The 24,232-nt window shown below is 51.0% G+C and overlaps 12 protein-coding genes across 12 annotated transcripts; 9 read left to right on the top strand and 3 right to left on the bottom strand.

Annotated features, from left to right (window-relative positions):
* Positions 1 to 272: 272 nt before the first annotated feature.
* On the top strand, positions 273 to 2,085 carry P175DRAFT_0516623 (TATA-binding protein-associated factor TAF6). Its single transcript, XM_040898919.1, has 3 exons — positions 273 to 779; positions 887 to 1,305; positions 1,381 to 2,085. The coding sequence occupies exons 1-3, from the start codon at positions 410 to 412 to the stop codon at positions 1,927 to 1,929; spliced, it is 1,338 nt and encodes a 445-aa protein (XP_040752420.1). The 5' UTR covers positions 273 to 409; the 3' UTR covers positions 1,930 to 2,085.
* Positions 2,086 to 3,319: 1,234 nt separating this feature from the next.
* P175DRAFT_0479629 (adenosylmethionine decarboxylase SPE2) lies at positions 3,320 to 5,269 on the top strand. The gene is made up of 2 exons (XM_040895400.1): positions 3,320 to 3,600; positions 3,650 to 5,269. The coding sequence occupies exons 1-2, from the start codon at positions 3,483 to 3,485 to the stop codon at positions 5,035 to 5,037; spliced, it is 1,506 nt and encodes a 501-aa protein (XP_040752421.1). The 5' UTR covers positions 3,320 to 3,482; the 3' UTR covers positions 5,038 to 5,269.
* Positions 5,270 to 5,558: 289 nt separating this feature from the next.
* On the top strand, positions 5,559 to 6,849 carry P175DRAFT_0493336 (transcription initiation factor TFIID subunit 11 family protein; the record flags this gene model as incomplete). The annotated part of the gene is made up of 2 exons (XM_040895955.1): positions 5,559 to 6,157; positions 6,261 to 6,849. 2 exons carry the CDS (start codon positions 5,559 to 5,561, stop codon positions 6,847 to 6,849), a joined length of 1,188 nt encoding a protein of 395 aa, XP_040752422.1.
* A 278-nt stretch (positions 6,850 to 7,127) lies between these two features.
* On the top strand, positions 7,128 to 7,857 carry P175DRAFT_0243017 (uncharacterized protein). The gene has a single exon (XM_040892675.1). The coding sequence runs from the start codon at positions 7,407 to 7,409 to the stop codon at positions 7,770 to 7,772; it is 366 nt and encodes a 121-aa protein (XP_040752423.1). The 5' UTR covers positions 7,128 to 7,406; the 3' UTR covers positions 7,773 to 7,857.
* Positions 7,858 to 7,922: 65 nt separating this feature from the next.
* Positions 7,923 to 9,497, top strand: P175DRAFT_0493337 (acyltransferase family protein; the record flags this gene model as incomplete). Its single annotated transcript, XM_040895956.1, has 3 exons — positions 7,923 to 8,030; positions 8,115 to 8,742; positions 8,827 to 9,497. The coding sequence occupies 3 exons, from the start codon at positions 7,923 to 7,925 to the stop codon at positions 9,495 to 9,497; spliced, it is 1,407 nt and encodes a 468-aa protein (XP_040752424.1).
* Positions 9,498 to 10,549: 1,052 nt separating this feature from the next.
* P175DRAFT_0479637 (membrane insertase OXA1) lies at positions 10,550 to 12,405 on the bottom strand. Its single transcript, XM_040895401.1, has 3 exons — positions 12,267 to 12,405; positions 11,418 to 12,191; positions 10,550 to 11,357 (listed from the first exon to the last, which is right to left on the bottom strand). The coding sequence occupies exons 1-3, from the start codon at positions 12,354 to 12,356 to the stop codon at positions 10,683 to 10,685; spliced, it is 1,539 nt and encodes a 512-aa protein (XP_040752425.1). The 5' UTR covers positions 12,357 to 12,405; the 3' UTR covers positions 10,550 to 10,682.
* Positions 12,406 to 12,934: 529 nt separating this feature from the next.
* P175DRAFT_0437194 (TOM13-domain-containing protein) lies at positions 12,935 to 13,331 on the bottom strand (the record flags this gene model as incomplete). The annotated part of the gene is made up of 2 exons (XM_040893843.1): positions 12,935 to 12,991; positions 13,050 to 13,331. The coding sequence occupies 2 exons, from the start codon at positions 13,329 to 13,331 to the stop codon at positions 12,935 to 12,937; spliced, it is 339 nt and encodes a 112-aa protein (XP_040752426.1).
* A 577-nt stretch (positions 13,332 to 13,908) lies between these two features.
* P175DRAFT_0501664 (protein phosphatase regulator SHP1) lies at positions 13,909 to 15,333 on the top strand. The gene is made up of 3 exons (XM_040897220.1): positions 13,909 to 14,046; positions 14,112 to 14,446; positions 14,498 to 15,333. The coding sequence occupies exons 1-3, from the start codon at positions 13,978 to 13,980 to the stop codon at positions 15,216 to 15,218; spliced, it is 1,125 nt and encodes a 374-aa protein (XP_040752427.1). The 5' UTR covers positions 13,909 to 13,977; the 3' UTR covers positions 15,219 to 15,333.
* A 258-nt stretch (positions 15,334 to 15,591) lies between these two features.
* On the top strand, positions 15,592 to 17,732 carry P175DRAFT_0509531 (Mrp/NBP35 family ATP-binding protein; the record flags this gene model as incomplete). The annotated part of the gene is made up of 3 exons (XM_040898435.1): positions 15,592 to 15,624; positions 15,788 to 16,615; positions 17,670 to 17,732. 3 exons carry the CDS (start codon positions 15,592 to 15,594, stop codon positions 17,730 to 17,732), a joined length of 924 nt encoding a protein of 307 aa, XP_040752428.1.
* Positions 17,733 to 18,657: 925 nt separating this feature from the next.
* Positions 18,658 to 20,037, top strand: P175DRAFT_0243118 (COG2 family protein). Its single transcript, XM_040892676.1, has 2 exons — positions 18,658 to 19,014; positions 19,123 to 20,037. The coding sequence occupies exons 1-2, from the start codon at positions 18,988 to 18,990 to the stop codon at positions 19,996 to 19,998; spliced, it is 903 nt and encodes a 300-aa protein (XP_040752429.1). The 5' UTR covers positions 18,658 to 18,987; the 3' UTR covers positions 19,999 to 20,037.
* Positions 20,038 to 20,042: 5 nt separating this feature from the next.
* On the bottom strand, positions 20,043 to 21,270 carry P175DRAFT_0557718 (mitochondrial 54S ribosomal protein uL1m). Its single transcript, XM_040900794.1, has 3 exons — positions 20,968 to 21,270; positions 20,341 to 20,905; positions 20,043 to 20,283 (listed from the first exon to the last, which is right to left on the bottom strand). The coding sequence occupies exons 1-3, from the start codon at positions 21,222 to 21,224 to the stop codon at positions 20,191 to 20,193; spliced, it is 915 nt and encodes a 304-aa protein (XP_040752430.1). The 5' UTR covers positions 21,225 to 21,270; the 3' UTR covers positions 20,043 to 20,190.
* A 132-nt stretch (positions 21,271 to 21,402) lies between these two features.
* Positions 21,403 to 23,932, top strand: P175DRAFT_0459121 (glutamate--tRNA ligase GUS1). The gene is made up of 2 exons (XM_040894694.1): positions 21,403 to 21,722; positions 21,777 to 23,932. The coding sequence occupies exons 1-2, from the start codon at positions 21,459 to 21,461 to the stop codon at positions 23,652 to 23,654; spliced, it is 2,142 nt and encodes a 713-aa protein (XP_040752431.1). The 5' UTR covers positions 21,403 to 21,458; the 3' UTR covers positions 23,655 to 23,932.
* Positions 23,933 to 24,232: the final 300 nt, after the last annotated feature.

Genomic DNA, 24,232 nt, shown 5'->3' on the forward strand with positions numbered 1-24,232 from the left:
TAATTATAGTTAATCATGCTACTCTTACTAATTAGATGAGTGTTCATTTGTCTTTCCATTACTTTAATGTCAAGCGATAGAGAAGTTGTGGTGGTGAGTTTCCATTCATCAGGAAATATGTGGTGGAACGGGTTATTGTTAGCCCGAATTGGTATCTCGCAGGTTAAAGAATGAGCTCTGGAACTACCTAACCTATGCTATTACAATTTAGAATGTATTCTACTCTATAATGATTCTCTATTCCCGATACTGATAATCTTTGCTCACTCTTCCAACACTCGGGATCCCATCGACTCCACAACTCTCGTCTTCTCCTCGCGTCCTCTCCTCCTCCTCTCCTTCCTCCGCACGCTGCTCCTAATCCACCCCCCCCCCCTCCTCCTCCTTCGAAATAAAAATAAAAATAAAAATGTCCGTCTGGAATCCAGATAATATCCGGGACGTCGCCGAATCCGTCGGCATCGTCAACCTCAACAACGACGTCACCGAGAACCTCGCCCGCGACGTCGAATACCGCATCGCCCAGGTCCTCGAAGAAGCCCTCAAGTTCATGCGCCACAGTCGACGCACCCTCCTCACAACACAGGATATCGCGCAGGCCTTGCGCGTGCTTGATGTCGAGCCGCTCTATGGGTATGAGTCCACGCGGCCCTTGCGCTTTGGGGAGGCGTCGCTGGGTCCGGGACAGCCGTTGTTCTACGTCGAGGATGAAGAGGTGGATTTTGAGAAGTTGATTAATGCGCCTTTGCCTAGGGTGCCTAGGGAGATTTCTTTTACTGGTATTTTTTCTTTTTCTTTTTTTTTTTTCTATTGTTATGTTTTGGATGCTTTCGCTTTTTGGTTTCTGTTGGGGTGGCTGTATGGTGGAGACTAATAATCTGTATAGCACACTGGCTCGCCGTTGAAGGCGTACAACCATCAATCCCTCAGAACCCAACAGCCGCAGACTCGCGAAATCTTGAATTAATGGCCAAAGGACCCAACGCGAACTCGACCCTCGCGGCTATGAGTGGGAACGGAAACGTGGCCGTCAAGCCCCTCGTCAAGCATGTACTGTCCAAGGAGCTCCAGCTTTATTTCGAAAAGGTCTGCAATGCCTTTCTGGACGAGTCTAGTGAGAAGTATCGCACATCGGGCTATGCGAGCTTGCGCGAAGACCCCGGGCTTCATCAACTCGTCCCTTATTTTGTCCAGTTCATCTCCGAGAAGGTTACCCATGGCTTGAAGGATATCTTTGTTCTGACCCAGGTTATGCACATGGCGGAAGCCCTGGTGCAGAACCAGTCACTTTACATGGACCCTTATGTAAGATCCTTCTTCGGTTTCTTCCGGGTCGGGATTCATATTCGTCTAGACTAGACTAACCGTCTACCATCCCAGGTCGCATCGCTGGTGCCCCCCATTCTTACCTGCCTGATCGGCAAACAGCTCGGTGGAAATGCCGACCTGTCCGAACAGTTCGCTCTCCGTGACTTTTCGGCGTCTCTCCTCGGCCTGATCGCCAACAAATACTCCCACTCCTCGCACACCCTCAAACCGCGACTCGCGCGCTCCTGTCTCAAGACACTGCTCGACCCGTCGAAACCGTTTGGGGCTCACTACGGCGCGATTATCGGTCTCCAAGCCGTTGGAGGGTCCGAGGCCGTGCGCGTCCTGATTATACCCAATCTCCCGACGTACGGGAATCTGCTGAAGGAGGGCGTTGCGGAGGACAGTCCGCGACGACCCGAGGCCGAAAGGGTCCTAGGGGTGCTGCTAGGGGTTCTTGCATCCTTGCGCGAGGGCCGGGCGGTGCTTACGAATGGACATGTCGGTATGGTGACGGGCGACTTGAAGGCAGGCTTGAGTGCGAAGGTGGGCGAGTTTCTTGCGGGGAAGATATCAGACTTGGGGGATGTGCAATTGGCCCATGCGATTTTAGAGCCTTAGTTTCTCTACCTTTTAGCTTAACCTTCTCTCTCTCTCTCTCTCTCTCTCTCTCTCTTTTTCCTGTGAGGAAGAGATAATAGGTAATTAATGAAATGATGAATGGTATCTTGGACTCTTCCAGCAATGTAAGAAAAGGAGGGGGCGTGTTTAGCGTCCTCAATATTAAGATTTGATGCCTGACAAGCGGTCAGGGTAAAATACTGCTAGATGAGTCACAGTGAAACAGTAATTTGATACTACTAGTACTCCGTAATTTAGTTGTATATGGTACAAATCCAGATCCTTCTATACTATTCTTGCTCGTACTCTATAACACTGAAGTATATAAGTCAGTGTTCCTGCATACGGGCACACCGCCTGCCTATCTTGGTATCCCGAATACCACGATGCAGGTTACCATACGTGACCATACGCAATACAGAATAGGTTACGGCTGTTTTGGAGTAGTTTTCCGCCTTCTCCCCGTCATCGATACCTCTCTCTTCTTCTTCTTCCTTTTCTTCCTCTCTCTCTCTCTCGTCTGTAATTGACTCTTTAGAGACTCTTAAGTCTGTCTATGTTATCTGCATCCTCAATCCCAATTCACTTAATTCCCCTCCACCCCCAGTTCTGTTCTTGTTATCGCTGTCGCCCAACCAGCACCCAAATCTAGACGCTTTTGCCCCACGCCTGGCCCTCAATTTTCTCGGGTCCCACAGAGACAAGAAAAATAATTCCTACGGGGAAAAAAAGAGGCTTCACTGTGAACCCCACGTCTGCGTGATTTTCTAGTCTCTTTCTTTTTTTTTTTATACTCTTTCTTCCCCTCTTCTTGCTTGCTCCCTTCTGCTTTCCCTTTTCCCTACCTACATTTATATCGACTCCCGCCGCTCTGTCATCTCGCAATTGTCGTAACGCAGATGTCAGTGACTGTGGCGTCTTCTATTGTGCTGTTTTAAGCCAGACTTGATTTTGCCTTCCATGAGCTCAAAGGACCTATTACGATTCCTGTCTAAGCCCGCGAAGTGAGTGGTTCTCTTTTCTTGAGTGTGTTTTGCGTTATATTCGTCTGTTGAGTGTTCGAGTGCACGCGACTAACCTCCGCTTTCTCAAGGCCCAGATAACATCCCTAAAGACGCCCCGTTTTTGCGCTTGTGTGCCCTTTTTTTTACCCTCCGTATCCTATTCTAAGCAGATATCCTCGTCTGCTAGACCCGGTACTTTGATCGGTATCGGTATCTTCAGCACGAGGCCACCCCGATAGCCACAATTCCTTTTTCTCGAGGCGTTTTCCTCCTCTCGCTCTCCTTCCGTCCTCCCTAGCACCCTGACGGGTTATACTGAGATTCTCCTCTTCGGCTGAGTGCCACTCTTGCTCCTCGATCTCTTCAAGGGCCTTCTCTCTCAGGCGGACATTTGCCCCCCCCCTCCCCCCCCCCCTTTTGGTTCGTCTGAGTAGCAGATAGTGCTTCAAGGCTTTCTTGTCTACGATCCACAGTTCAAATCGAGCCCGTTTTCTGCGCCAGTTTCAAGCACCACTATAATTTATACTTCGCTACGGACAATCAGAGGAGATGGTTTATATTGGAATCCCCAAGAATTATACGCAGTCGCCGTCTTCGTTCCCAGCGACGTCTCTGACCATCAATCATGAGGCCACCCATGATCTCGACTCCACCAATGCCTTTGAAGGTATGATCCAGCGGCGTTTCAACATCGTTCCGTACTAATATTGGCATAGGCCCCGAGAAGCTCCTGGAGGTCTGGTTTGCCCCGTCGGCCGACGACCTCGGGCCCTCGAACCCCAAGGGCTTGAAGGCCGTGGCGGAGGAGATTTGGAAGGATATGCTGGACATTGTCAACTGCCAGGTGCTGTCTATTGTTTCGTCTGAGGATGTGGATGCCTATCTCTTGTCCGAGTCCAGCATGTTTGTGTGGCCCCACAAGTTGATCCTCAAGACTTGCGGCACCACGACCCTGCTCTCGGGCTTGCCCCGCATTCTTGAGATTGCCGCTCTGTTTGGCGGTTTCCCCAAATCTACAGCGCCTGCGTCCCGTGGCATTACCGTTGCAGCGGCTCCCTACCGTGTTTTCTACAGCCGCAAGAATTTCTTGTTCCCTGATCGCCAGCGCGGCCCTCACCGCAGCTGGAGAGACGAAGTTCGCTCTATGGACAAGCTTTTCTTGAACGGGAGCGCCTACATGATTGGCAAGATGAACGGCGAGCACTGGTACTTGTACCTCACCGAACCCAACACCTTGCTTACGCCTCCCGCAACTCCCACTGAGTCGGATGACGAGGGAACCACGGAGACCAAGTTCATCCAGCTCCCTGAGCGTGCTGCTTTGCGGCGGGCCGTGGACGATGAGACTTCGGATGAGACCCTTGAGGTGTTGATGACAGACCTAGACGAGGAGAATGCCAAGCAATTCTACCTGGAGCATGCCACCAGCGTTGCTGAGAAGCGCTACAGCAACTTTGATGCGCATAAAGAGGATCATGTAGATGTGTTCAGCAACACGTCGGACCTCGATGACGTGTCGCCTTCGGGCAGCGGAATCCTACCGGCGGAGCTCACTACCGAAGGCCACGCGTTGGGAACGGTTGTGTCCGAGTCCTGCGGTCTGTCAGAAGTGTACCCAAAGGACAAGTACCCTGAGTCGCGCATTGATGCCTACCTGTTCACTCCTTGTGGGTTCTCTGCGAATGGCGTGATTCCCAGCCCCAACGGCGGCGCCGAGGGAGGCACTCACTACTTTACGGTCCACGTCACGCCCGAGCCGCACTGCTCGTACGCGTCCTTTGAGACCAACGTGCCGCACTCGCAGAACGGCCAGACGACCGCCGGCATCATCCAACACGTGGTGAACATCTTCCAACCCGGCCGGTTCACGTTGACGGTCTTTGAAGCCAAGCCCGGCATGAATGGCGAGTGGGACAGCAACAAGGAGGCACGATACATCGAGCGACAGGCAGCTCGGCGGGTTCCTAAGGGGGAGCATGTGGAGGGATACCGACGGGTAGATCGGATCGTGCACGATCTGGATGGATATGACCTTGTGTTCCGTTACTATGAACGGCTCGATTGGAAGGGGGGGGCCCCTCGGCTCGGTGAAGAGTGCGTTTAGGATGTCCATATCATTGGATCGTTCCTAAATTGATTGTTTTGCAGTCTCAGCTTTGATCTCTATTTTATCGTTGGGGGTCGTGTGGTTTTCGGTCAGTCTTGTTTATTTAGTTGATTCCTTCGGAGCAGTTTTTTTTCGTTGGAATTTAGCGCTGGTTTGTGAAGGTTGCAAGTCGAGTGAGTGATCTTTAATTGTAGCGAGAATAAGAGATATTATAATTTACATCTTCTTTACCTATCTCAATCTAAATCTAAGTCCGGAGTAGAATGAATGAATGAATTGGCGGCGCTGAAGGCCTTGTACTGACTTTGCCTACAATCGGGACGGAACATTTTGGTTCCTTTACATCTCCCACTTACTTACTTACACCTTTTATTTTCATCGCGACACATCTCCTACTTACTTACTTACACCTTACTTGCTTCCGTACCCATCAGCGGACAAATGCGACCGTCTCCAAATTGAATCCTCGACCTGAAATCGAGCGCAAAAATCACCCAGAGAAACCAAAGAAGCAGACAATGTCCTCCTCTTCCTCCTCCTCCTCCTCACCACCACCACCACCACATGGTACAGCTGCTACAGCTACCCCAACCAACCCCCTCAAACGACCCTCCATCTCCTCCATCTCCTCCCCCTCGGCTCCCTTACAATCTCTCGGAGCAGTCGCAACCAACCCCAAACGCCAGCGCCTGCATCATCCTCTCCGGCAGACCTCGTTCCCCATCGACTCGGATCTCCGTTCTAGTGGCGGTGCGGCGGGATTCTCCGCGGCCAGTGATGCCGGCAGCGTGACGGGGAGCTTTACGGGGAGTTTAGGGGGCGTTAGCATTGATGGGGTGTTTGGGGGGGGCAAGTCTCGCAAGCGCGGAAGGAAGAGCAAGGTCGAGCGGGAGAGGGAGAGGGAGAGGGAGAGGGAGAGGGAGAGGGAGAGTGAAGATGTGGCTAGTTTGAGGGGGGGTGGTGCTGGTACTGGTGCTGGTGCTGGTGCTGGTGCTGGTGGGAATGCAGGCGAGGACGGTGAGGATGAGGATGAGTTTGATGATGAGGGGGGAGAGTTACTTGGGAGGGAGGAAGGGGGGGGGGCTACGGATACGGAAGCCGAGAAGAAGAACCTAGCGTACGTATATATTTTTTTTTTTACGCTTTCGGGGGGGATGTGTTCTTCAAGACAAGTGGTTTTTCTTGGCTAACTTGTATTTTTTTTTTTTTTCTGGGGGTAGGTTGCTGGTGGATGCATTCAACCCCCTACAATCTGAACGATATGATCTGTTCAAACGGGCAAAGCTCCGAAAGGAGACGTTGCGACGGATCGTGAACCATGCCCTGTCACAGTCGGTTCCGGCAAGCGTGGTGACCACGATCAATGGCTTCACTAAGGTGTTTGCTGGGGAGATTATCGAAAAGGCACGAACGGTACAGATGGAATGGGCCGACGCACACGACCAGGCGGCGGCGGTGGCGGCGCTCGCTAAGGATGCAGCGCGGGATATTGGTCCTAGTCAGGGCAGCCAGGGCGATAACAATCAGAATCTTGGAGTTGGCGTGATGATGTCTCGGATCTGGACGGGACCGTCGGATGAACAAGTTCCAACCATGATGCCGAGCAGCAGGGCTGAGGTTAAGCTTCCCCCGAATCCCCATCGTGGTCAGTTACTCCCTGCGCATCTGCGGGAAGCGCTACGACGATACAAACGCGATGGCGAAGGGGGAGGCGTGGGATTTTCTGGGTTGAGTATGGGGAACTTGGGGGTTCGAGGGTCCGTAACATGGAACGCGGGCAGCGTCGGGGGACGCCGGATCTTTTCGTGAATGATAGAATGAATAGTTAAAAATGGGAAATGATGCCAAGAAGCGGACTGCATCGTTAGTCTCCAAAAAGTCATGACGAGTCGTCCTCCGACTTCAGAATTCTGATCCACTTGACCCTTTTCCCTCCCTTCTCCATAACTTCCTCCCCGTCTGATTCGACCTCCATTGCGCCCATCTCTCCTCCCTCTCCAGGGTCCTGTCGTTCCAAAAATGGGTCCCGCCCTATCGACCGGTCTCTGCGTCTGACTGGTTCCCTTGAACTTCACCCGACGCCCCCCCTTTAATCCATTGGACGACCAACATTCACCCGAACTGTGAAAATGACACTCTTTTAGTCCCTTCCCAGCCTATGCCAAGGATGCAAGGTGGGCTCTTGTCTGGGCCTTTCTTGGATCTGCCTCCATTCATCAGGAGGAGGAAGAGGAGGAGGAGGAGGAGGAGCCTATACGGAGTACGGCATTTATGCATTTCTCTCGGTCTGTCTCTCTCTCTCTCTCTCTCTCTCTCGCTACTGCTCAAGTGTCTTTCTATAATTAATTCTTTGGGTTGTTACTGATATGAATATATGGAGTAGCTCGGCTGCCCCCTCTCTTGCTCCCCTCCCTGCGCCGTGGTATCGAGGCGGATCTCTTCCTCCCTTTGACGCTCTTTCTCTTTCTGTTCTAATCCAGCTATTCCCAGGTGGATATCGTTCTTCTCGGCACATCCAGGCTACAACGTTGATCCATTCTTTCGGTGCTGGGCAGGTTTCGCTGACATTCCTTTTCGTTTCTTCTCACGAGTCATTTCTTCTGGCGGCTATCTTCTTTCTCGCTTCCTTTCTCTCTCTTACTTTCGCTTTCTCTCATTCATTTCCTCTCGTCTCTCTCCCCTTAGTTTCTACCCGTCGTACACTCCTTTCTCATGCCCTCGTGACTAAATAAAATCATCTTTATCTTGTCTGATCTATTGTACTCTTAATCTCATTTATTTCCTTGCATTACTCCTTGATTTGATTCCAGATCGTGTGTGCTGGGGGTTGTGTGGTGTTGTGGTGGTCTCACCATCGTATCTCGTGAGCTTCCGTTCGCAGCATGTCCCACGCTACCTATCTCTATACCCGAATTCGGGAAGTTCTACCCTGGAGCGGAGGTGATCCGAATGTCAAGGGAGATCCTCGAAAGAGTGTCAAATGGATTGATGTATGTCTCCCCCCCCCCCCCCCCCCCCCCCGGGAGACGCCGATGCTTGCTTGGTTCGGGGGTAAAGTATACTAAGTTCTGTAGGGTCTGCGAGGTATTGCCTCCTTCTTGGTCGTTCTCACTCATTTAGCCCGCGCCTGGGATTATGATCTCTTCGCTCCGCGGGATCGAGAGGATGTCCCTCCTCGATTGCTGCAGCTGCCTGTTTTCCGGATTCCGTGGCAGGGTCGAATCGGCGTCACCATCTTTGCCTTTCTCACCGGCTATGTATGTGCCTTGAAGCCCATCAAGCTCACTCGGAACGGCAACCACCTCGCTTCCTTCACGGCTATTGCGAAGAGTGCCTTCCGCCGACCACCTCGTCTCATCATGCCGGCAACGATCGCGTTATTGATATCTTGGGTGATGGCACAGTGCAGGGCCTTTGTTGTCGCCAACCGCTCAGACTGCTGGTGGTGTCGATATGCCGCTCCGGATCTCGAGGATTCCTTCTGGAAGGAGTTCCTGCGACTATTCAAGAACTTTCTGACTACTTGGACAACCGGATACATGGCCTACGATGATCACCAGTGGGCCTTGTTGCCTCTTCTGTTGACCTCCATGTTGGTGTATATTATGCTCTGTGTCACGATGTTTATGCGTTTCCGCTGGCGGTTGGTTGTCTATTTGATCATGTTCCTTTACTTCCACCAAGATGCGGCCAAAAATACAGGTAGTCCTCCTTCTCCTCCTTCTTCCCCTCGATTTTTTTATTTTATTTTTTTTTTTTTTTGGAGAATGAAACTAACAAGACTAGAAACTTTCCAAATGCAAGGAATTTACGGCATGTTCCTTAGCGACCTTTCCTACGAAGTGTCCTTCCAAGAGTTCATCGAAAAGTGGAAATGGCCCCGACGTGCCTTTGCCGCCCTCATATTCGCTGCCGGTCTCTTTATCGCGGGTTATCCTGGCGAACACCCCGAATGGAGCGACTGGTCTAATGTCATGCTCAAGATCTCCCACTATATCTTCCCGCCCGACGTCAATGTTGGCAAACGCTACTCCGCTATCGGCGTTGACCTGATCATCCTCGCCATTTACCTTTCTCCCCGAGCCAAGGACTTTCTCTCCAACCGCCTTCTTCTTTGGCTGGGGGGACAGAGTTTCGCCGTGTACCTGGTCCACGGAACTCTGCTCCGCACTGTGCTCTGCTGGATGCTTTACGGCATCACTGGCCAACCGTTCGACCCCGAGAAGAAGCAAGAAAACGGCGAGCCCGTGTGGATCCCGATCCGTCCGCCTTGGGTGGTGGCCATCAGTATTCCACTGTGGATTATTCTGGTGTATGTCTGCGCCTATCTCTGGACGAAATACGTTGATCCATTCTGCGCCCGCATGACGCAGAAACTGGAGGAGATGATGTTCGTTCAGGACGAGAAACCTACTCATGAGCTCCCTCTAACGTCCGTGCCGATGCAAACTGCGTAGCCTTTGTATTCGCATTTATACATTTCTTCAGCTCTTCATACACTACATTTTATGTGTTCCCCTTTGTCTGCTGGCGTCCTTGGGGCAAGTTGAACCATTTCTTGATATCCTCGCTTCATTGCAACATATTTGTACCCCCTATATTCTTTCTTCAACCCTATCTTTTCTTCGTGTCCATGTGTAAAAAGTGTTGGGATATGGCTGGTCCATTGGGCAGCATAAACTATATTATATAATCTAGGATAACTAGACTTTCTTTCAGGCATTAACCCCTAATTAATGTAACTCATCTTAATTTTCTTTTTAACTATCACCCTAAATCCATTCATGCATGCATTCAAGATCAAGCAAACTAGATGAAACATTCCCATTCAACTAAAGTAACATTAACATAGCTTTAATAGTAAGTCACAGGAAAGTAACATAAGCCATAACTAAAGAAAAACAGATCCTTCCTTCCTTCCTTCCTCCCTCCCTTATATTTCCGAAAACAGCATATCCAGAAATAGCATGTATTCATCCATGAAAACCCTTTTCTTTTCTTCTCTTCTCTTCTCTTCTCTTTATCTATTTCTGTTCTTTATTCTCAGTGGAGTGGAGTGGAATGGAGTGGAGTAGAGGTCTAGATTTAGTCCAGGATCAGGATCAGGTGGAGTTGAACCTGATTGACTTTCTTAGGTGGGAGGAATGAATGAATGAATGAATGAATGAATGAATAAAATAAAATAAAAAGATAATATTGGTTAGTTATTAGTTACTGAGTTACTTACTTGGTGAAGAAGAAGAAGAAGAAGAAGACTCCTACTACCTAGTTATAGTTATATAGTACTATTTTACAAAGACCTTGACTGATCTAGTTACTACTTACTAGTAGTACCAGGGTAGACTCTAAATATAAAACAAATAGTGAACAATCTAGTCATTTACTAATTACTGTGAGTGTGGAGGGAAATAACCTAAAAATAAAATAAAATAAATGGGTTGTTTTGTAAGAAAATATATCATTACTCTAATACTCTACATGCACACACACACACACACACACACAGAGAGAGAGAGAAGATATGAATACATAAATTAAACATGCACTATCTATAACACTACAACATGCTGTAGCCCCTATAATACAAAGACATCTATCCATATCGACCCTACCGTCTCCTCGTGAACAGCCAGGGGCATACCCTACCTCTGCTTCGCCTTTGGCTTGAACGCCGCACGGGCTTTCTCCCTCTCCAGATCGAGTGCCCGCAGATGGGCCTCCCGCCGAGCGTGGTTCCGCTCTTCGCGCTTCCAGTCTTCCTCCTCCTTTCGACGCTTCTCGTAGTCCGCCGCCAACTTGCGGTCTTTCTCGCTGAGCCTCGGCGGCTCCGCAAGCGTGCCATCGGCGTTCTTCAAGGGTCCGTCGCCGCGCATCTCATTCACCTTCTCGGTGGTCTCGCGCTTGAGCTTGTCCTTGGACTGCTTCAGAGACTCAATAGCGCGGTCGATGAAGCTGAGCTCCTGGCCCGGGGTGGCCGGGCGGCCCTCCGACAGCTTGGCATTTTCAGCCTCCAGGGCTTCGGTGAGCATACGCAGCGCTCGGCTCTGCTCGGATCCGCCTTGGCTGGCAAGCGGATTCGTAGGGTCGACTGCGGGTGCGGGCTTTGTGGCGATAGCGATGCCGGCAACACGACGGAAGGCGGGGCTGTTGATAAGGTAGGATTGTCCGAGGGCGAAGAGACCCGTGGTGGCGAAGTAGATCTGAAGAGCGCTAGGGAAGAACGACATGAAGGCAAAGGACATACTAGGGAGACCGTAAAGGAACATCTTGCCCAACGATGTCTTGGTGAAATCGTTGGTTCCGGATTCTCCTCCTTTCTAAGGGGGGGGGGGGGAGTTAGTAGGAGGAGCTGCCGATGTAAAGAAGCGAAAACGTACCTTGAAACTAAGATACATGAAAAGGGATGTGGCAGCAGGAAGTATATAGTAAGGATCCGACACCGTGAGATCCTGAATCCAGGCAACATGTTCCACAGCCAGCCCTGGGACAGGCAAAGAAGCCATGCCCTTGACCACGCGATAGCAGCCGAAACCGAAAGGAATCTGGATGAGCGGAACGAATGACTTCCAGGGCTTGACTCCATGGTCCTGGTGGAGCTTCTGCATCTCCACCCGGGCCTTGTTCATCTCAATCTGGTTGCTCTCCCGCGCATGGTGCATCATCCTCGTCCGGATGGGAGTGGAAATGTGCTTGATGTTGTTGATCTTGGTAGCAGTGTCCGCGGCACCGAACATCGGGCCCAGCAGAGCTAAACGGACCAAGACACCCGTTGCGACAATACTCGCCCACCAGGGTAGTCCTCCCCAGATGTGAAAGTGCTCAACGAAGTATTCAATCATCGAGGACGGACCCCAGCCGTAGTCCAGGCCCAGCTGCTTCAGATATCCAATCTGTTCCGGAATAGCAGTAATATCGATTTCTGCGAGATCAGAAACCTCAACCGGTGCCGCAGCATTGGCGGAGGAGGCAGCCTCTACAGCCGGCACGGCCGACGAGGCAGATGCGGAGGAAGTCGCGGTCGAGTTGAACCGGGTGGCAGAGACTCCGGGAATGGCAGAGGCCGGTCTCCAAGTCATTTTCCCGGCCAGTGTCTGGGTTAACCTGCCATATCGGACAGGGAGTGGTGAGCTCTGAGGACGGAATGAGGACATCTACAGAAATCACCAGTCAGCAGGTCATTCATTCTTACATGGCCGGATCGTGACACCGAGGGCAGAGAGACAAACCGATCGACTGGAGCGTGAGAAAGCGGCCAATCGCTGCCGGGCGATGGCGGGCATAACGCCGCGCCCTTTCAAACCATACCCTCCCAGCATTATGAGTCTTGACGGAGAAACGAAGGGAAAGGGTAGAGACCAATCCCGGCTGCGAACCTGGAAAGACGCTTTTTTTTTTGGTTGCCCAGACCGGGGTTTTGCCGGGCGGTCAAGTCACGAGAATCTCCGGCATTCAAAACACCCAAACAGTCAGTCTAGAATCAATTAACTAACTATATATATCACTGGGAAGAAGTACTGATCAGGATGCCGTTGATCAGAGAGTAAAACCGGGTTATTTCTGTAATCATAGGGGTTGACATTGTGCCATGAATGTTCGCCAGACGCCTCCATCGAACCAATTACTGAATACTGCCTGCTGGATCTATGTGTATGTACATGGGTAATATAGCGCCCTCCACGAGGAACGCATCTCTCATGCTGCCAAAGGAGAAAGAAAAAAGGGGGGAAAAAAATCTCGGATGAATGATCCCGATCATACCGACGTCCTCTTATTTTTTCCCTTTTTTTTTTCTCCCCCAGATTGTCTATTACTGGTATGGCCACCGCCTCATACCGGAACGTGCTCTGCTGTCTCGCAGCTCTTGTCCACTTCCCTATATCGAATAGAAAAGATATCACCTAAGCTCCATTCCAGGGCTGACAGGCTGTGTTCGTCGGTATGTAGGGAAAATCTAGCGATCAATCAGGGTAAGTATCCTTCAGAGACCCGTTCGAAAGAGAAGTAAGTACCTTCGTTCCCGACCAACCTAGCCTAAATGCAGCCTCATGTGCAAATAGCTCACCAAATCCCAGCATCAACCCGTTGACAAAAGGGAGCACTAGGTTGATGGCCACCCCGCGGAGAAGGCCCAAGATAGTCGGGGGTTTGTAGAGAATCAGCGGCGAGCTAGATGTGGTCGACGTGGAGGCAGAGACTTCATGGTTCGCAGAGTAGTTTTCCGAGTCCGAGGGGATTGTCAGGCCGGATTCATATAGCGCGATCCTCGAGTGCGAAACGTCGTTTGACGCCATGATGTGGGGGAAGGGATTGTCAACAGGCGACAGGAGTGGGAAAGGGGAGGGAGGAAACAGGGGGAACTCAGTGATGAAGTATAGTCCCTGTAGAGCTCCAGGAGGAATAGCCGACCCAAGTGGAATATAGGGAAATGTTTCAACTATGGCAGTATTTGAACAAGCTCAATAACGAGGCTCTTTGATTAATTCATGAGTGATGGATCAATCGATCGATCTCCAACGCGCATGAAGAAGGGGGTTATATAAGCAGCTTTCCCAACAGACCAGCGCCATCCATCAATCTACCTAACTTAGATATAGCCAGTAAAAAACATTAAGGAGAAAGCTATAGAAAAATCCATGGATAAGAAATGATCTAAGTTGTTTTCTATATATTCAATATTATTGTAACTGTATAGGAAATCTGGATACGCCAGCTCACATTATTTGCTCCTGGAGATGTAGCCTGAGGCACCACGGAAGATCCCCTCCTCCGGATGACCAATCAGGTAACTGTGACGTACTGTTGCGCTTTTCCTTTTCCTCAATCAACAATAAGAGGCTGGATCGATCGTAATCTCTCTTCTTGCCTGAGCTCTCATTTCACCTGTCTGACTTGCGTTCCCTCAACTTGATAGCTTCAGGTCCCTCATTCTATACAATCATGGACCCTACCGATCGTGATGAACTGATCTCTCAGTTCTGCGCCATGACCAGAGCGGGCGCTGACCAGGTAGGCTGGAATCCCAGCTCACGTATGCCACTCATGCTTACAACCCTCACACTCGTTTGCTTTAGGCCCAGGAGTATCTCGCAACCAATGGATGGGATCTTGAAGCGGCAGTGACGGAGTTTTATGCGGAGCAAGACGAGACTTCCCATGAAACCAGCCCGGCTGAGGCGAGCGGCTTTGGCGCTCAACCAGAACCATCCACGTCGGCCCAGTCCTCGTCGCGCAGACAGCCTCAAAAGAAGTTCGCAACGTTGGGCGACCTTGCCTCCGCCGTTGGCGGAGATAGCTCCGAGGAGGATGATAATGTGAACCAGGACTTCTTTGCTGGCGGGGAGAAATCTGGACTAGCTGTCCAGAACCCAGACGACATTAAGAGAAAGATCCTGGAAAAGGCTAGAAAGTACTTTTCTCTCTTCTTGATTCATTGCTTCGCACACTAATAACATCTTAGAACCAAACTCCCCGCATCTGATGATTCCGAGCCGAGACCATCCTATTTTACTGGCACTGCCCGCACACTAGGTGGCGAAGATATGCCCAGCAGGGTCATTGAAGCTCCCAGCGCACCTGCCGAATCGCAAATCCCACAACGAGTACAACGAACCCTACACTTTTGGGCGGATGGATTTTCCGTTGATGATGGCGAGCTGTATCGGTCCGATGACCCTCGAAACGCCGAGATTCTCAACAGTATCCGACAGGGCCGTGCGCCGCTCGCCATCATGAACGTACAGCATGGTCAGGATGTGAATGTCGAGATTAAACAGCACGACGAGAAATACGTCAAACCAAAGCCCAAGTATAAGCCCTTCTCGGGAGCAGGACAACGACTTGGGAGCCCAACTCCTGGCATTCGAACCCCTACTCCCTCCTCCACCCCTCCCTCTACCCAGCCCAGCGAGCCTGTCCATCCCCATGTGGATGAGTCGCAGCCTACAGTGACTCTTCAAATCCGACTGGGAGATGGCACCCGGCTGACGTCTCGGTTCAACACAACCCACACGATCGGCAATGTCTACGATTTTGTGACCGTCGCTAGCGCTTCCAGCCAGACCCGATCTTGGGTGCTCTTGACGACATTCCCCAGCAAAGAGCTGAGTGACAAGACCGCGCTCCTGGGAGACCTGGTAGAATTCAAGCGAGGAGGGGTCGTGGTCCAGAAGTGGCAATAGATTCGTACTCTAGAATTGAGATCATATGTCTAATCTCACTCCCGGCTAATGGTCCAGTCTTGATGATACCTGGTAGTTCTGAATCAGAGACTTGGATCTGATAGTGAGCTCGAGACCTAAAATTCCTGCTCAAGATAAAGAAAACCTTTAGAAACAAGTGTAGTATACTTCGTACTCGGTATATATGGGTCTTTTTTTTTTTTTTTTTTTGTAAGAACCAGTTGGAAAGAAGAAGCGATTGATAAGCAGCTCCTCCGCGGAATGACGCAGAAACAAAAAACTGTGCGAGATCGGCTTGACCTCCATGGACTCCATACCAACTGTTTCTTTCTTCTCCATTCCACCCCAGAACAAGTGAGCAGATTGCGAAAGAATGCCTCTAGACGGAGTCAAGAATATTGTCCTGGTAAGCGATCTCTAATCCCTCTCCCCCGCGAAGAAAAAATTATTGTACCCCTCCATAACCTTATCGATAACATTTCACTACACTACACTGCACAAGAAGAAGAAGAAGGCATTTACACATCTCGAATCTTTTCTTTAACCAAAATCTTAAAATAAATTTAAAGGTCCTATCCGGCAAAGGCGGCGTCGGGAAATCCTCCGTCACGCTACAACTCGCCCTCGCCCTCACACTACAAGGGAAATCCGTCGGAATCCTAGACATCGACCTCACAGGCCCATCGATCCCGCGTCTTGTCGGTCTTGAAGATGCAAAAATCACCCAGTCCCCAGGCGGATGGGTGCCGGTTCCTGTCTATGCGGCTTTAGACACCCAGACTCCGACTCAGTCTCAGACTCCGACGCAAGCAGAGGCCCGTCGAACAGATACCCCCCCCGGCAGCAACACCCGCACCGAGAGAGGCTCGCTACGATGCATGTCCCTCGGGTTCCTCCTCCGGGACCGCGGCGACGCCGTGATCTGGCGCGGCCCCAAGAAAACCGCCATGATCCGGCAATTCCTCTCGGACGTGTACTGGGGCGAGACGGATTACTTGCTGGTTGATACGCCGCCGGGCACAAGTGACGAGCACATAGCGCTTGCGGAGCAGTTGTTGACGATGGCTACTACTACTACTACTACTACTACGACGACGACGACGACGGTGCACGGGGCAGGGACGGGGACGGGGTCGACGATCCCACGACTCGCGGGTGCGGTGCTCGTCACGACGCCCCAGGCGATTGCCACATCGGATGTGCGCAAGGAGGTGAATTTCTGCGTGAAGACGAGTATCCCCATGTTGGGCGTCGTTGAGAATATGTCCGGGTATACGTGTCCGTGCTGTGGGGAGGTGAGTAATTTGTTTTCGAGTGGTGGGGGGGAGGTCATGGCGCGGGAGATGGGGGTTAGGTTTCTCGGACGCGTCCCGGTGGATGTGAAGTTTGGGGAGTTGGTTGAAGGGGGGGGGGGATGGAAGGGGATGACGATGAGGAAGAAGATCCAAAGCCAGAGCCAGAGCCAGAGACGGTTGATGAGAGGCCGTTGTTGGTGGAGCGGTATAGGGATTGCTGGTCGTATGCTCGATTCGAGGAGTTTGCGAAGACGCTGATAGTAGAGATTGAGGGGAATTCATAATACTAAAGACACAGGTTGAAGTTCTATGATACCTGATATCTTATCTAATACCCTGTAATTATAGTTCTGCTTTAAGAATGAGAGAGAGAGAGAAAGCATCTCATTTGGTTCATTGTATTTCGTGCTCGTCCAAAGACAAAAAATGCCTAGCGTATATACAGCGCAAATTACCAAAGGAAGTCCCTGCCCATTGAGCAACCTACGTTAACAATATAAAGAGATTGGAGAGGTCAATTTTTATGCGCTTCGAGTCGTTCAAGCATGGCTCGTAGGCGCATTTCCGCTGTCTGCTGCTGTCCGAGTCCAGAACCATCATGCCATGCAGCTTGCTTCAGCCAGCGGAAAAGCGATTGAACCTCGGACAATTTGTTGGGATCGTCGGGTGGACACTGGCGGTTAGAAATGTTGGGGAAATCACCATCGACTGTCCCTGGAGACAATAGATCCGGATGAGTAGAGGGAAGAGATTCGGGATTTAAAAGGCGAACATTTGCCTGTGCATCGAGGAGGATTTCTGAGACCAACGCTGGAGTAAGCATGTATTGCACTCGATCATCAGTGAGCGACTCGGCTTGGTTCCCCAGCAAGGCCCGCCCGTCAGCCTTGGGTTTCGAGGCGAATTCGCGGGTCGTAGGAAGCGAGCCCAGGGTAGGCTCAACAACGCCTCCCAGGGTTCGCGGCGTGGCTGGCTGGGCGTGGATTGATGAGCCGTCTCTAGCGGAGGGGGATGGAATAAGGGTATCAAAGAAGGTGTAATGCGAGAAAGGACTAGGATCTCGCCCATCAAAGGCACTATTGTCATCATCGTAAATGACTAGATTGTCTCCCGAGTATCCCCCATGGTCGGAGCTGGCTTCATCGACCGGTAACAGACCAGCCGGCGGAGCGCGAATCTCCCCGAGAGGAGCAATGTGACTTCCATACTCGTTGGCTAGACTGAGCTTGCTCCGGCCGCAGATTTCTCCAATCGAGTCTAACGTGCTGCGAATGTCGGGTTCAATGGCGCGGAGGATGCCATCAATGCTGAATTCCTCATGCGAGGGAAGCTGATACTCCCGTTCTTGAAAGTTCGAGGAGCTGGTGAAAGGGAACGACCGCCGTGAAGGCATCTTGGAGGAATTAGAGGTATCATCAGGACCGCCTGAATAGGCCCGGACAAGAACTGGCTGCGATGCTAGGGTCGAGGACCTACTACTGGTAGGAGGATGACTGGCTGCTTGTCGGGACTTCCAAGACAAGGGCTTCGGATTGCCATTCAGTTGACGTAACGCGGTCGTGCGATAAGCCAGAGTCGGCTCGTCTAGGGCAGTTTCATGGCGACAGGGATGCAACTGCTGAGAGGGACCAGCTGTCTCCGTGATAGGGACCGCGGAAGAGGATGCTGATGGCGATGATGATGATGAAGAGGAAGAAAAAGAAGGGTTGAGCTGTGACCATCTCTGGCGCGGGTAGGAGGACGAGGAGAACGGAGAGGGTCGTCGGTATGCATCAAGGTGGGAGCACAACCTGTCAGACGGCCTATAATCCATTTCCACATGTACTGTATGTATACACACCCACTATCAACGCAGGTTGCGTCTGTTCGACAGCGACGCAGGGAAAGACACGGAAGACCAGCACAGGAAACCCCGCTCTTTCACAAGATCGCCTAACAAGAGTAGTCTGGAATCAAGCGCCTGTCAGACTCCAGAATAGAAGGTCAACCAGCTGGACACGTAGAGGCAATCCAACGCATCGCACAGAGAGGAACACAGCTGCATGGAAGAGTCGAACCGGCTGGCCTTGCATTGGAAAGCATAATCGTCTTTTGTTAACGACACCTGATTGACGGCAGTTCGGCAAGTTGCAGCTGAGACAGACGTCGATGTGTTGGCAGAGATATAGTAGCAGTTTCCTATTAATATTAATCCGATTATGAGGATGAGGATGAGGATGAGGATGATGGTGGTGTCGCAATATTGTAGGACAATATATTTCCGATTGATCAAGGTTAATTGCTTGCTGTTATGTATGGGATATCCGGGTTTGGTTTTGGTCGCGACGGACTTTGTAACACTACTCACTTACTACGAATCAACTCTCTCCGACTAGACAACGAGGTTTCAACTTGCAACTCATCTCTGTCTCTCTCCACACTGTTACTTTTCCCTGCTGCACCTCAATCCATGCGGATTCCTTCAATCTGGCCGAATGACCGCCCAAATGAATAGATTTCGCGTATGCAAGCCCAGCTGTCCCCCCCCCCCCCCTCCTCCATCGTTCTACCCCGATTGGTCTAGGAATATACCAGACTGACCTTGAACTTGAATCCTTTTGCTCCTCCAGTTTGGCGACTCTGATGAATCTGCATCCGACTTGGATGACGATACATCCGGACTTCCGTTCCCCGAGCCTTTGTCCCGCGCTTCCTTCCTCTCCCCTGATTTCGACCCGGCAACCTACCTTTCCTCCCTGACCAATCGACACCAGAGTCTGGAAGACTTGCGTCAGGAACTGCGCGACTTGGATCAATTGCTCAGCCGGGAATTGTTGGACCTAGTCAATGAGAACTACCAGGACTTTCTCTCGCTAGGGACTGCGCTCCAAGGAGGCGAGGAGAAGGTCGAGGAAGTTCGGGTTGGCCTGTTGGCGTTTCAGAGGGATGTCCAATCGATCCGTGATAAGGTTGAGGAAAGGCAGAAGGAGGTGGAACAGCTGTTGAACGAGAAGAAGCGGCTGAGGGCTAACGCAAACATCGGACGTGCTTTGCTGGACTTTGCAGACCGCGTCGACGAGCTAGAAAAAAGACTGATGATTGGAGACCACTCTGCACACGCCCCGGGAGAAGAGAAGTCGACGGACCTGTCCGACACCGACTCGGACTTTCTCGAGAGCGACGAGGAAACGGATGATGAGGATCCCCAGAACGGTGATGCGGCCGCCCTCGTATCGCTAAAGAGACTCGAGCATCATATCCAGAAATACATCTATCTCACGAATCTTTCGTCCCGCATTGGAGATGAGCATCCGTTTCTAAAGTCACAGCAGCAGCGCATGTCAGGGATCCGCTCTGCACTGTTGTTAGATCTTAAGAAGGCACTTGAGCAAGCGAAGCAAGCCGGTGACAAACAGGATACTAAAACGCTGGCCGTTTTACGTCTTTATAAGTTCATGGGTGAGGATACGAGTGCCGTGTCCGCATTGAAGGCTTTAAAAATATAGATGTTCTTGTGGCCGGAGGGGGGCTATTTATTATAATTAGAATTGTTTTTTTATTATAATTTTTTTTTTTTTTTTTTTTCATTTTGCATAGCGTTGGCGTTCAATGCTTAAAATGTGTTTGAAATAAATACCATTATACACCGTATCCTTCCTAATGAAACATATCTATACAGCAGTGATTGAAAGGCTAGTTTACAAACCACTCAAAGCGGTGGTATCTGGAGAGTCATCAGACTTGAACTCTCCGTTCAGACTGAATCCGGGGCCATTGGTCGAGCTCAACACCTGCATTCGTTAGTTGATCCCATCAGGTCAGGGCATGGGTATTTGCATTGAACTCACCACTTCATAAATCTCCTTGGTTATGCGGTCATTGAGACCAGCAGCATCCTTCTTGATTTGCTCAAGGGTGGCACGTAGGTTGTCACGCAGCTGTTCCGGGGTAAACGCCAATTGCCCGATAGGCAGTCGAATAACGGCATCACGCTCTCTGTATACAGTACCTCCACGAAGCATCTCAACCCGAGCAGCCACATCTTCCACCACTGTGCCCGTTTTTGCGCTTGGCATCAAGCCTCGAGGACCGAGAATCCTGCCCAGTCCAGCCTTGTTCAATGCATCCAAACTGTCCGGATGACAGATACAACGATCGAACTCGATCTTACCGCTCTTCACAGCTTCGAATACATCCTGCTCTCCAACCAGAACTGCTCCTGCCGCGCGAGCCTCCTTCTCATGCCTTGATCCGGGTGGGCAGATGACGCAGATTCGGGACTCTGTTTGAACGGAATGGGGGAATCGGAGCATGTTACGAATAACGGGGCCGTCTTTCTTGGTCTTCAAGCGGATGTGGATTTCGTATTTGGAGCTAGTCGGCTCCCGGCCGACTTCGAATGCACGAATATATCTGAATTCGAGTACGGTTAGCGGAGCTCCCGAGAGAGAGTGCCAAATCTCCCTCAGCCATACCTGACAGCATCGCAGAGCGCAAACTGCTGAATATCCTTCAAATCCTTCTGCTGAAACTCTCTAGCACCCTTTTTCGACTTCTTGGCCGCCTTCTCCTTGTCCTTTTTCCCTCGTGCCTGAGGGTTGTTCTTCACTCCGCGAACCTGCTGGTAACTCATTAAGAACGGGCTGGCCATTGGGCCTTGTCGAAGAGGCGTCCGACATGACGAGAGGATACCTCTAGCCGCAGAGGGCATGAGTGAATTAAGGGAGGACATGTTGTTGATTGCCTAAAAGGCGATGTGAAGATTATCGGCGAGTTCTCTGACGAGAGGAATTAATTGTTTTCCGCCGAAGCTTTGGCCGGAGTACATAACACGGAGAAACTTGATCCCGACGGAATCTTTCTGACTCAAGAAAAAAGCCCCTCCATACAGTTTGAAAGTCAGTCCATTCCATCATCCCACGCAGTCCTTGGAAATTCAGGTTCTTTGGGGGGATTGAAATTCACCATGTCCCAATTTCAACTTACCCTGGCTACCAAAGCCAACCAGGCGGCTCTGCTTCCTGTGCTTCTGATTGCAACTTCTGTGAACGAGGCCCAGCCCAGCCCAGCCATTACCATCACCTACGAGGATACCGCACTCCTCCAGCAGGGTGACAAGGCAGTTGTCGAGTTCACCGGAGCAAGTGGCACCCCTGTGCATGGAACCCAGAATGCTATCCAGGAATTGCGCAGCACTTTCCCTTTCCTCAACAGCAAAGAGGAGAAGCTGGTAAGGCTGTTCCACCCCGCATAGCTACAGAATCGTGCTAACTTGCTCTAACAGGAGAACGAGTGGCTCTCTGAAGTCGAGTCCTTCACTGCCCTAGACTTCAAGACTCTGGATCCTAAGCTCCAGCAGCTCAACACTCACCTCCTCCTGCGCTCTTTTGTAGTCGGATACTCTCTCTCCACCGCCGACATTGCGCTTTGGGGTGCCCTTCGTGGAAACCGTGTCGCTATCTCTACGGTCCGCAAGGGCACTTTGGCCAACATCACTCGTTGGTTCACATTCCTCGAAGACCTCTGCCCCTGGGCGGCCACCGCAGTTGAGGCTATGAATGCCACTGCCAAGGAGAAGAAAACCGCAAAGGCCAAGGAGGGCGCCAGCTATGACATTGCCCTTCTCAACACCGATAAGGGTGTTGTCACTCGTTTCCCTCCTGAGCCCTCCGGCTATCTTCACATTGGTCACGCCAAGGCCGCCCTTCTAAACGATTACTTCGCTCACGAAAAGTATAGCGGTACTCTGCTTGTCCGTTTCGATGACACCAACCCTTCCAAGGAAAAGCTGGAGTTCCAGGATGCTATCGTGGAGGATCTTGCTCTGATGGGTATCAAGCCTGACAAGACCAGCTTCACCAGTGACTACTTTGATGAGCTTTACGACTACGGAGTCCAAATAATCAAGGACGGAAATGCCTATGCTGACGACACCGACAAAGAGACTATGGCCTCCCAGAGAATGAACGGAGAGCCCAGCAAGCGCCGTGATGCCACCGTTGAGGAGAATTTGGCTCATTTCGAAGAGATGAAGAAGGGTACTGAGGAGGGTCTGCGCTGGTGTATCCGTGCCAAAATGTCCGTCGATAACCCTAACAAGGCTATGCGCGACCCTGTTATCTACCGCTGCAATCTAACCCCCCACCACCGTACCGGTTCCAAGTGGAAGATCTACCCCACCTATGACTTCTGCTGCCCGATCGTGGACTCGATGGAAGGAGTTACCCACGCCCTGAGAACTATTGAGTACCGTGACCGCAACCCCCAGTACCAGTGGTTCTTGGACACTCTCAAGCTCCGCCATGTCCAGATCTGGGACTTCGCCCGCATGAACTTCATCCGCACTTTGCTCTCCAAGAGAAAGCTGACTAGACTGGTGGATGAGGGCGTTGTCTGGGGCTGGGATGACCCCCGATTCCCCACCATTCGTGGTATCAGACGCCGCGGAATGACCATTCCTGCTCTGCGCGAGTTCATTCTCAAGCAGGGTCCTAGCAAGAACATCACCAACCTTGACTGGACCCTCATCTGGGCCACCAACAAGAAGTACATCGACCCCGTTGCTCCCCGTCACACCGCCGTGCTCAAGAAGGACTCTGTCAAGGCCATCATCAAGGGAGGCCCTGCTGCTCCATACACTGTGGATAAGCCCAAGCATAACAAGAACCCCGATGTTGGCACAAAGAAGGTCGTCTACAGCAGCTCAATCCTCTTCGACCAGGAGGATGCCAAGAGCTTCAAGCAGGATGAGGAGATCACGCTCATGAACTGGGGCAATGCGTTCGTCCGTAAGATTGTGACTGATGCCTCTGGTGTCGTCACTGAGCTCGAGTTAGACCTCAACGAGCAGGGTGACTTCAAGAAGACTGAGAAGAAGGTCACCTGGTTGTCCACCGACCAGGATCTGATCCCTGTTGAGTTGGTTGACTTTGACTATCTCCTTAACAAGGACTCGTTGCAGGAGGATGACCGCCTCGAAGATGTCCTGAACCCCAAGACAGAGTTCCGCGAGGATGCTGTGGCTGACTGCAACGTTGCCGACCTAAAGGAGGGCGACATCATCCAGTTTGAGCGCAAGGGATACTACCGCCTCGATCAGCCATACTCCCCTGGCAAGCCGGCCGTCCTGTTTAACATTCCTACAGGCAAGACTGGCAAATAGACTAGTCTCGTTGAAAAAGAAAAGATTCACTTACGGCTTCATGAGAATATGCCTCGCACGCAGGTAGACGATACACATATTATACATAGCCTTGATAACTAGAAGAATATATACGCATACAAATATAGGGCATACATTGTACATAGCGATGAACAGCCTACGCATGTTGAGTTCTTCATTCACCGTGTTCATTTCTGCAATAACTTGGTGCTCCAGCAACCCAGTGTCGTTAACATAAATGTGTACGGGTCGATTGGGAATCTTGACTAGGGCTATCGTCCACAATCCCATTGTAAGATTTATGGAAAGTAAATAAAGTGCCACAAGGCAATTTTACGGATTTCCGGACCAGAATTCCCAGCGGTTGAGAGGGTGATGACGGCATCGAGTTTTGAGGTTTGATGTTGACGATTGTCCAAAAGGGAAACATCACAACCTTCTTCTTCTGCCTTCATTCTCTTTGATCAAATTCCATCTCCTCCATTAAACCCCCCCTCCCCCCCCAACTACAGCAAGCATCTTCAAAATCGGAAGGCATTTTCGTCCATTCATACTATCCAACAATATAAAACCATCAC

This window comes from Aspergillus ochraceoroseus (genome assembly GCF_002846915.1).
Source record: "Aspergillus ochraceoroseus IBT 24754 chromosome Unknown P175scaffold_4, whole genome shotgun sequence".
Taxonomy (NCBI): Eukaryota; Fungi; Ascomycota; class Eurotiomycetes; order Eurotiales; family Aspergillaceae; genus Aspergillus; species Aspergillus ochraceoroseus.

What these genes read in the sequence shown, in the direction of transcription:
- P175DRAFT_0516623 (XM_040898919.1), top strand. Translation starts at nt 410, where the DNA reads ATGTCCGTCTGGAATCCAGATAATATCCGGGACGTCGCCGAATCCGTC. An exon ending in TAGGGAGATTTCTTTTACTG is followed by an intron (nt 780 to 886) that starts GTATTTTTTCTT and finishes TAATCTGTATAG; the next exon opens with CACACTGGCTCGCCGTTGAA. An exon ending in CACTTTACATGGACCCTTAT is followed by an intron (nt 1,306 to 1,380) that starts GTAAGATCCTTC and finishes CTACCATCCCAG; the next exon opens with GTCGCATCGCTGGTGCCCCC.
- P175DRAFT_0479629 (XM_040895400.1), top strand. Translation starts at nt 3,483, where the DNA reads ATGGTTTATATTGGAATCCCCAAGAATTATACGCAGTCGCCGTCTTCG. An exon ending in CTCCACCAATGCCTTTGAAG is followed by an intron (nt 3,601 to 3,649) that starts GTATGATCCAGC and finishes ATATTGGCATAG; the next exon opens with GCCCCGAGAAGCTCCTGGAG.
- P175DRAFT_0243017 (XM_040892675.1), top strand. Translation starts at nt 7,407, where the DNA reads ATGAATATATGGAGTAGCTCGGCTGCCCCCTCTCTTGCTCCCCTCCCT.
- P175DRAFT_0479637 (XM_040895401.1), bottom strand. Translation starts at nt 12,356, where the DNA reads ATGCTGGGAGGGTATGGTTTGAAAGGGCGCGGCGTTATGCCCGCCATC. An exon ending in TCTCACGCTCCAGTCGATCG is followed by an intron (nt 12,192 to 12,266) that starts GTTTGTCTCTCT and finishes TGATTTCTGTAG; the next exon opens with ATGTCCTCATTCCGTCCTCA. An exon ending in TCATGTATCTTAGTTTCAAG is followed by an intron (nt 11,358 to 11,417) that starts GTACGTTTTCGC and finishes CCCCCCCCTTAG; the next exon opens with AAAGGAGGAGAATCCGGAAC.
- P175DRAFT_0501664 (XM_040897220.1), top strand. Translation starts at nt 13,978, where the DNA reads ATGGACCCTACCGATCGTGATGAACTGATCTCTCAGTTCTGCGCCATG. An exon ending in CCAGAGCGGGCGCTGACCAG is followed by an intron (nt 14,047 to 14,111) that starts GTAGGCTGGAAT and finishes CGTTTGCTTTAG; the next exon opens with GCCCAGGAGTATCTCGCAAC. An exon ending in ATCCTGGAAAAGGCTAGAAA is followed by an intron (nt 14,447 to 14,497) that starts GTACTTTTCTCT and finishes ATAACATCTTAG; the next exon opens with AACCAAACTCCCCGCATCTG.
- P175DRAFT_0243118 (XM_040892676.1), top strand. Translation starts at nt 18,988, where the DNA reads ATGACCGCCCAAATGAATAGATTTCGC. An exon ending in CCCAAATGAATAGATTTCGC is followed by an intron (nt 19,015 to 19,122) that starts GTATGCAAGCCC and finishes TTGCTCCTCCAG; the next exon opens with TTTGGCGACTCTGATGAATC.
- P175DRAFT_0557718 (XM_040900794.1), bottom strand. Translation starts at nt 21,224, where the DNA reads ATGTCCTCCCTTAATTCACTCATGCCCTCTGCGGCTAGAGGTATCCTC. An exon ending in GCGCTCTGCGATGCTGTCAG is followed by an intron (nt 20,906 to 20,967) that starts GTATGGCTGAGG and finishes ACTCGAATTCAG; the next exon opens with ATATATTCGTGCATTCGAAG. An exon ending in CCAAGGAGATTTATGAAGTG is followed by an intron (nt 20,284 to 20,340) that starts GTGAGTTCAATG and finishes TAACGAATGCAG; the next exon opens with GTGTTGAGCTCGACCAATGG.
- P175DRAFT_0459121 (XM_040894694.1), top strand. Translation starts at nt 21,459, where the DNA reads ATGTCCCAATTTCAACTTACCCTGGCTACCAAAGCCAACCAGGCGGCT. An exon ending in ACAGCAAAGAGGAGAAGCTG is followed by an intron (nt 21,723 to 21,776) that starts GTAAGGCTGTTC and finishes TTGCTCTAACAG; the next exon opens with GAGAACGAGTGGCTCTCTGA.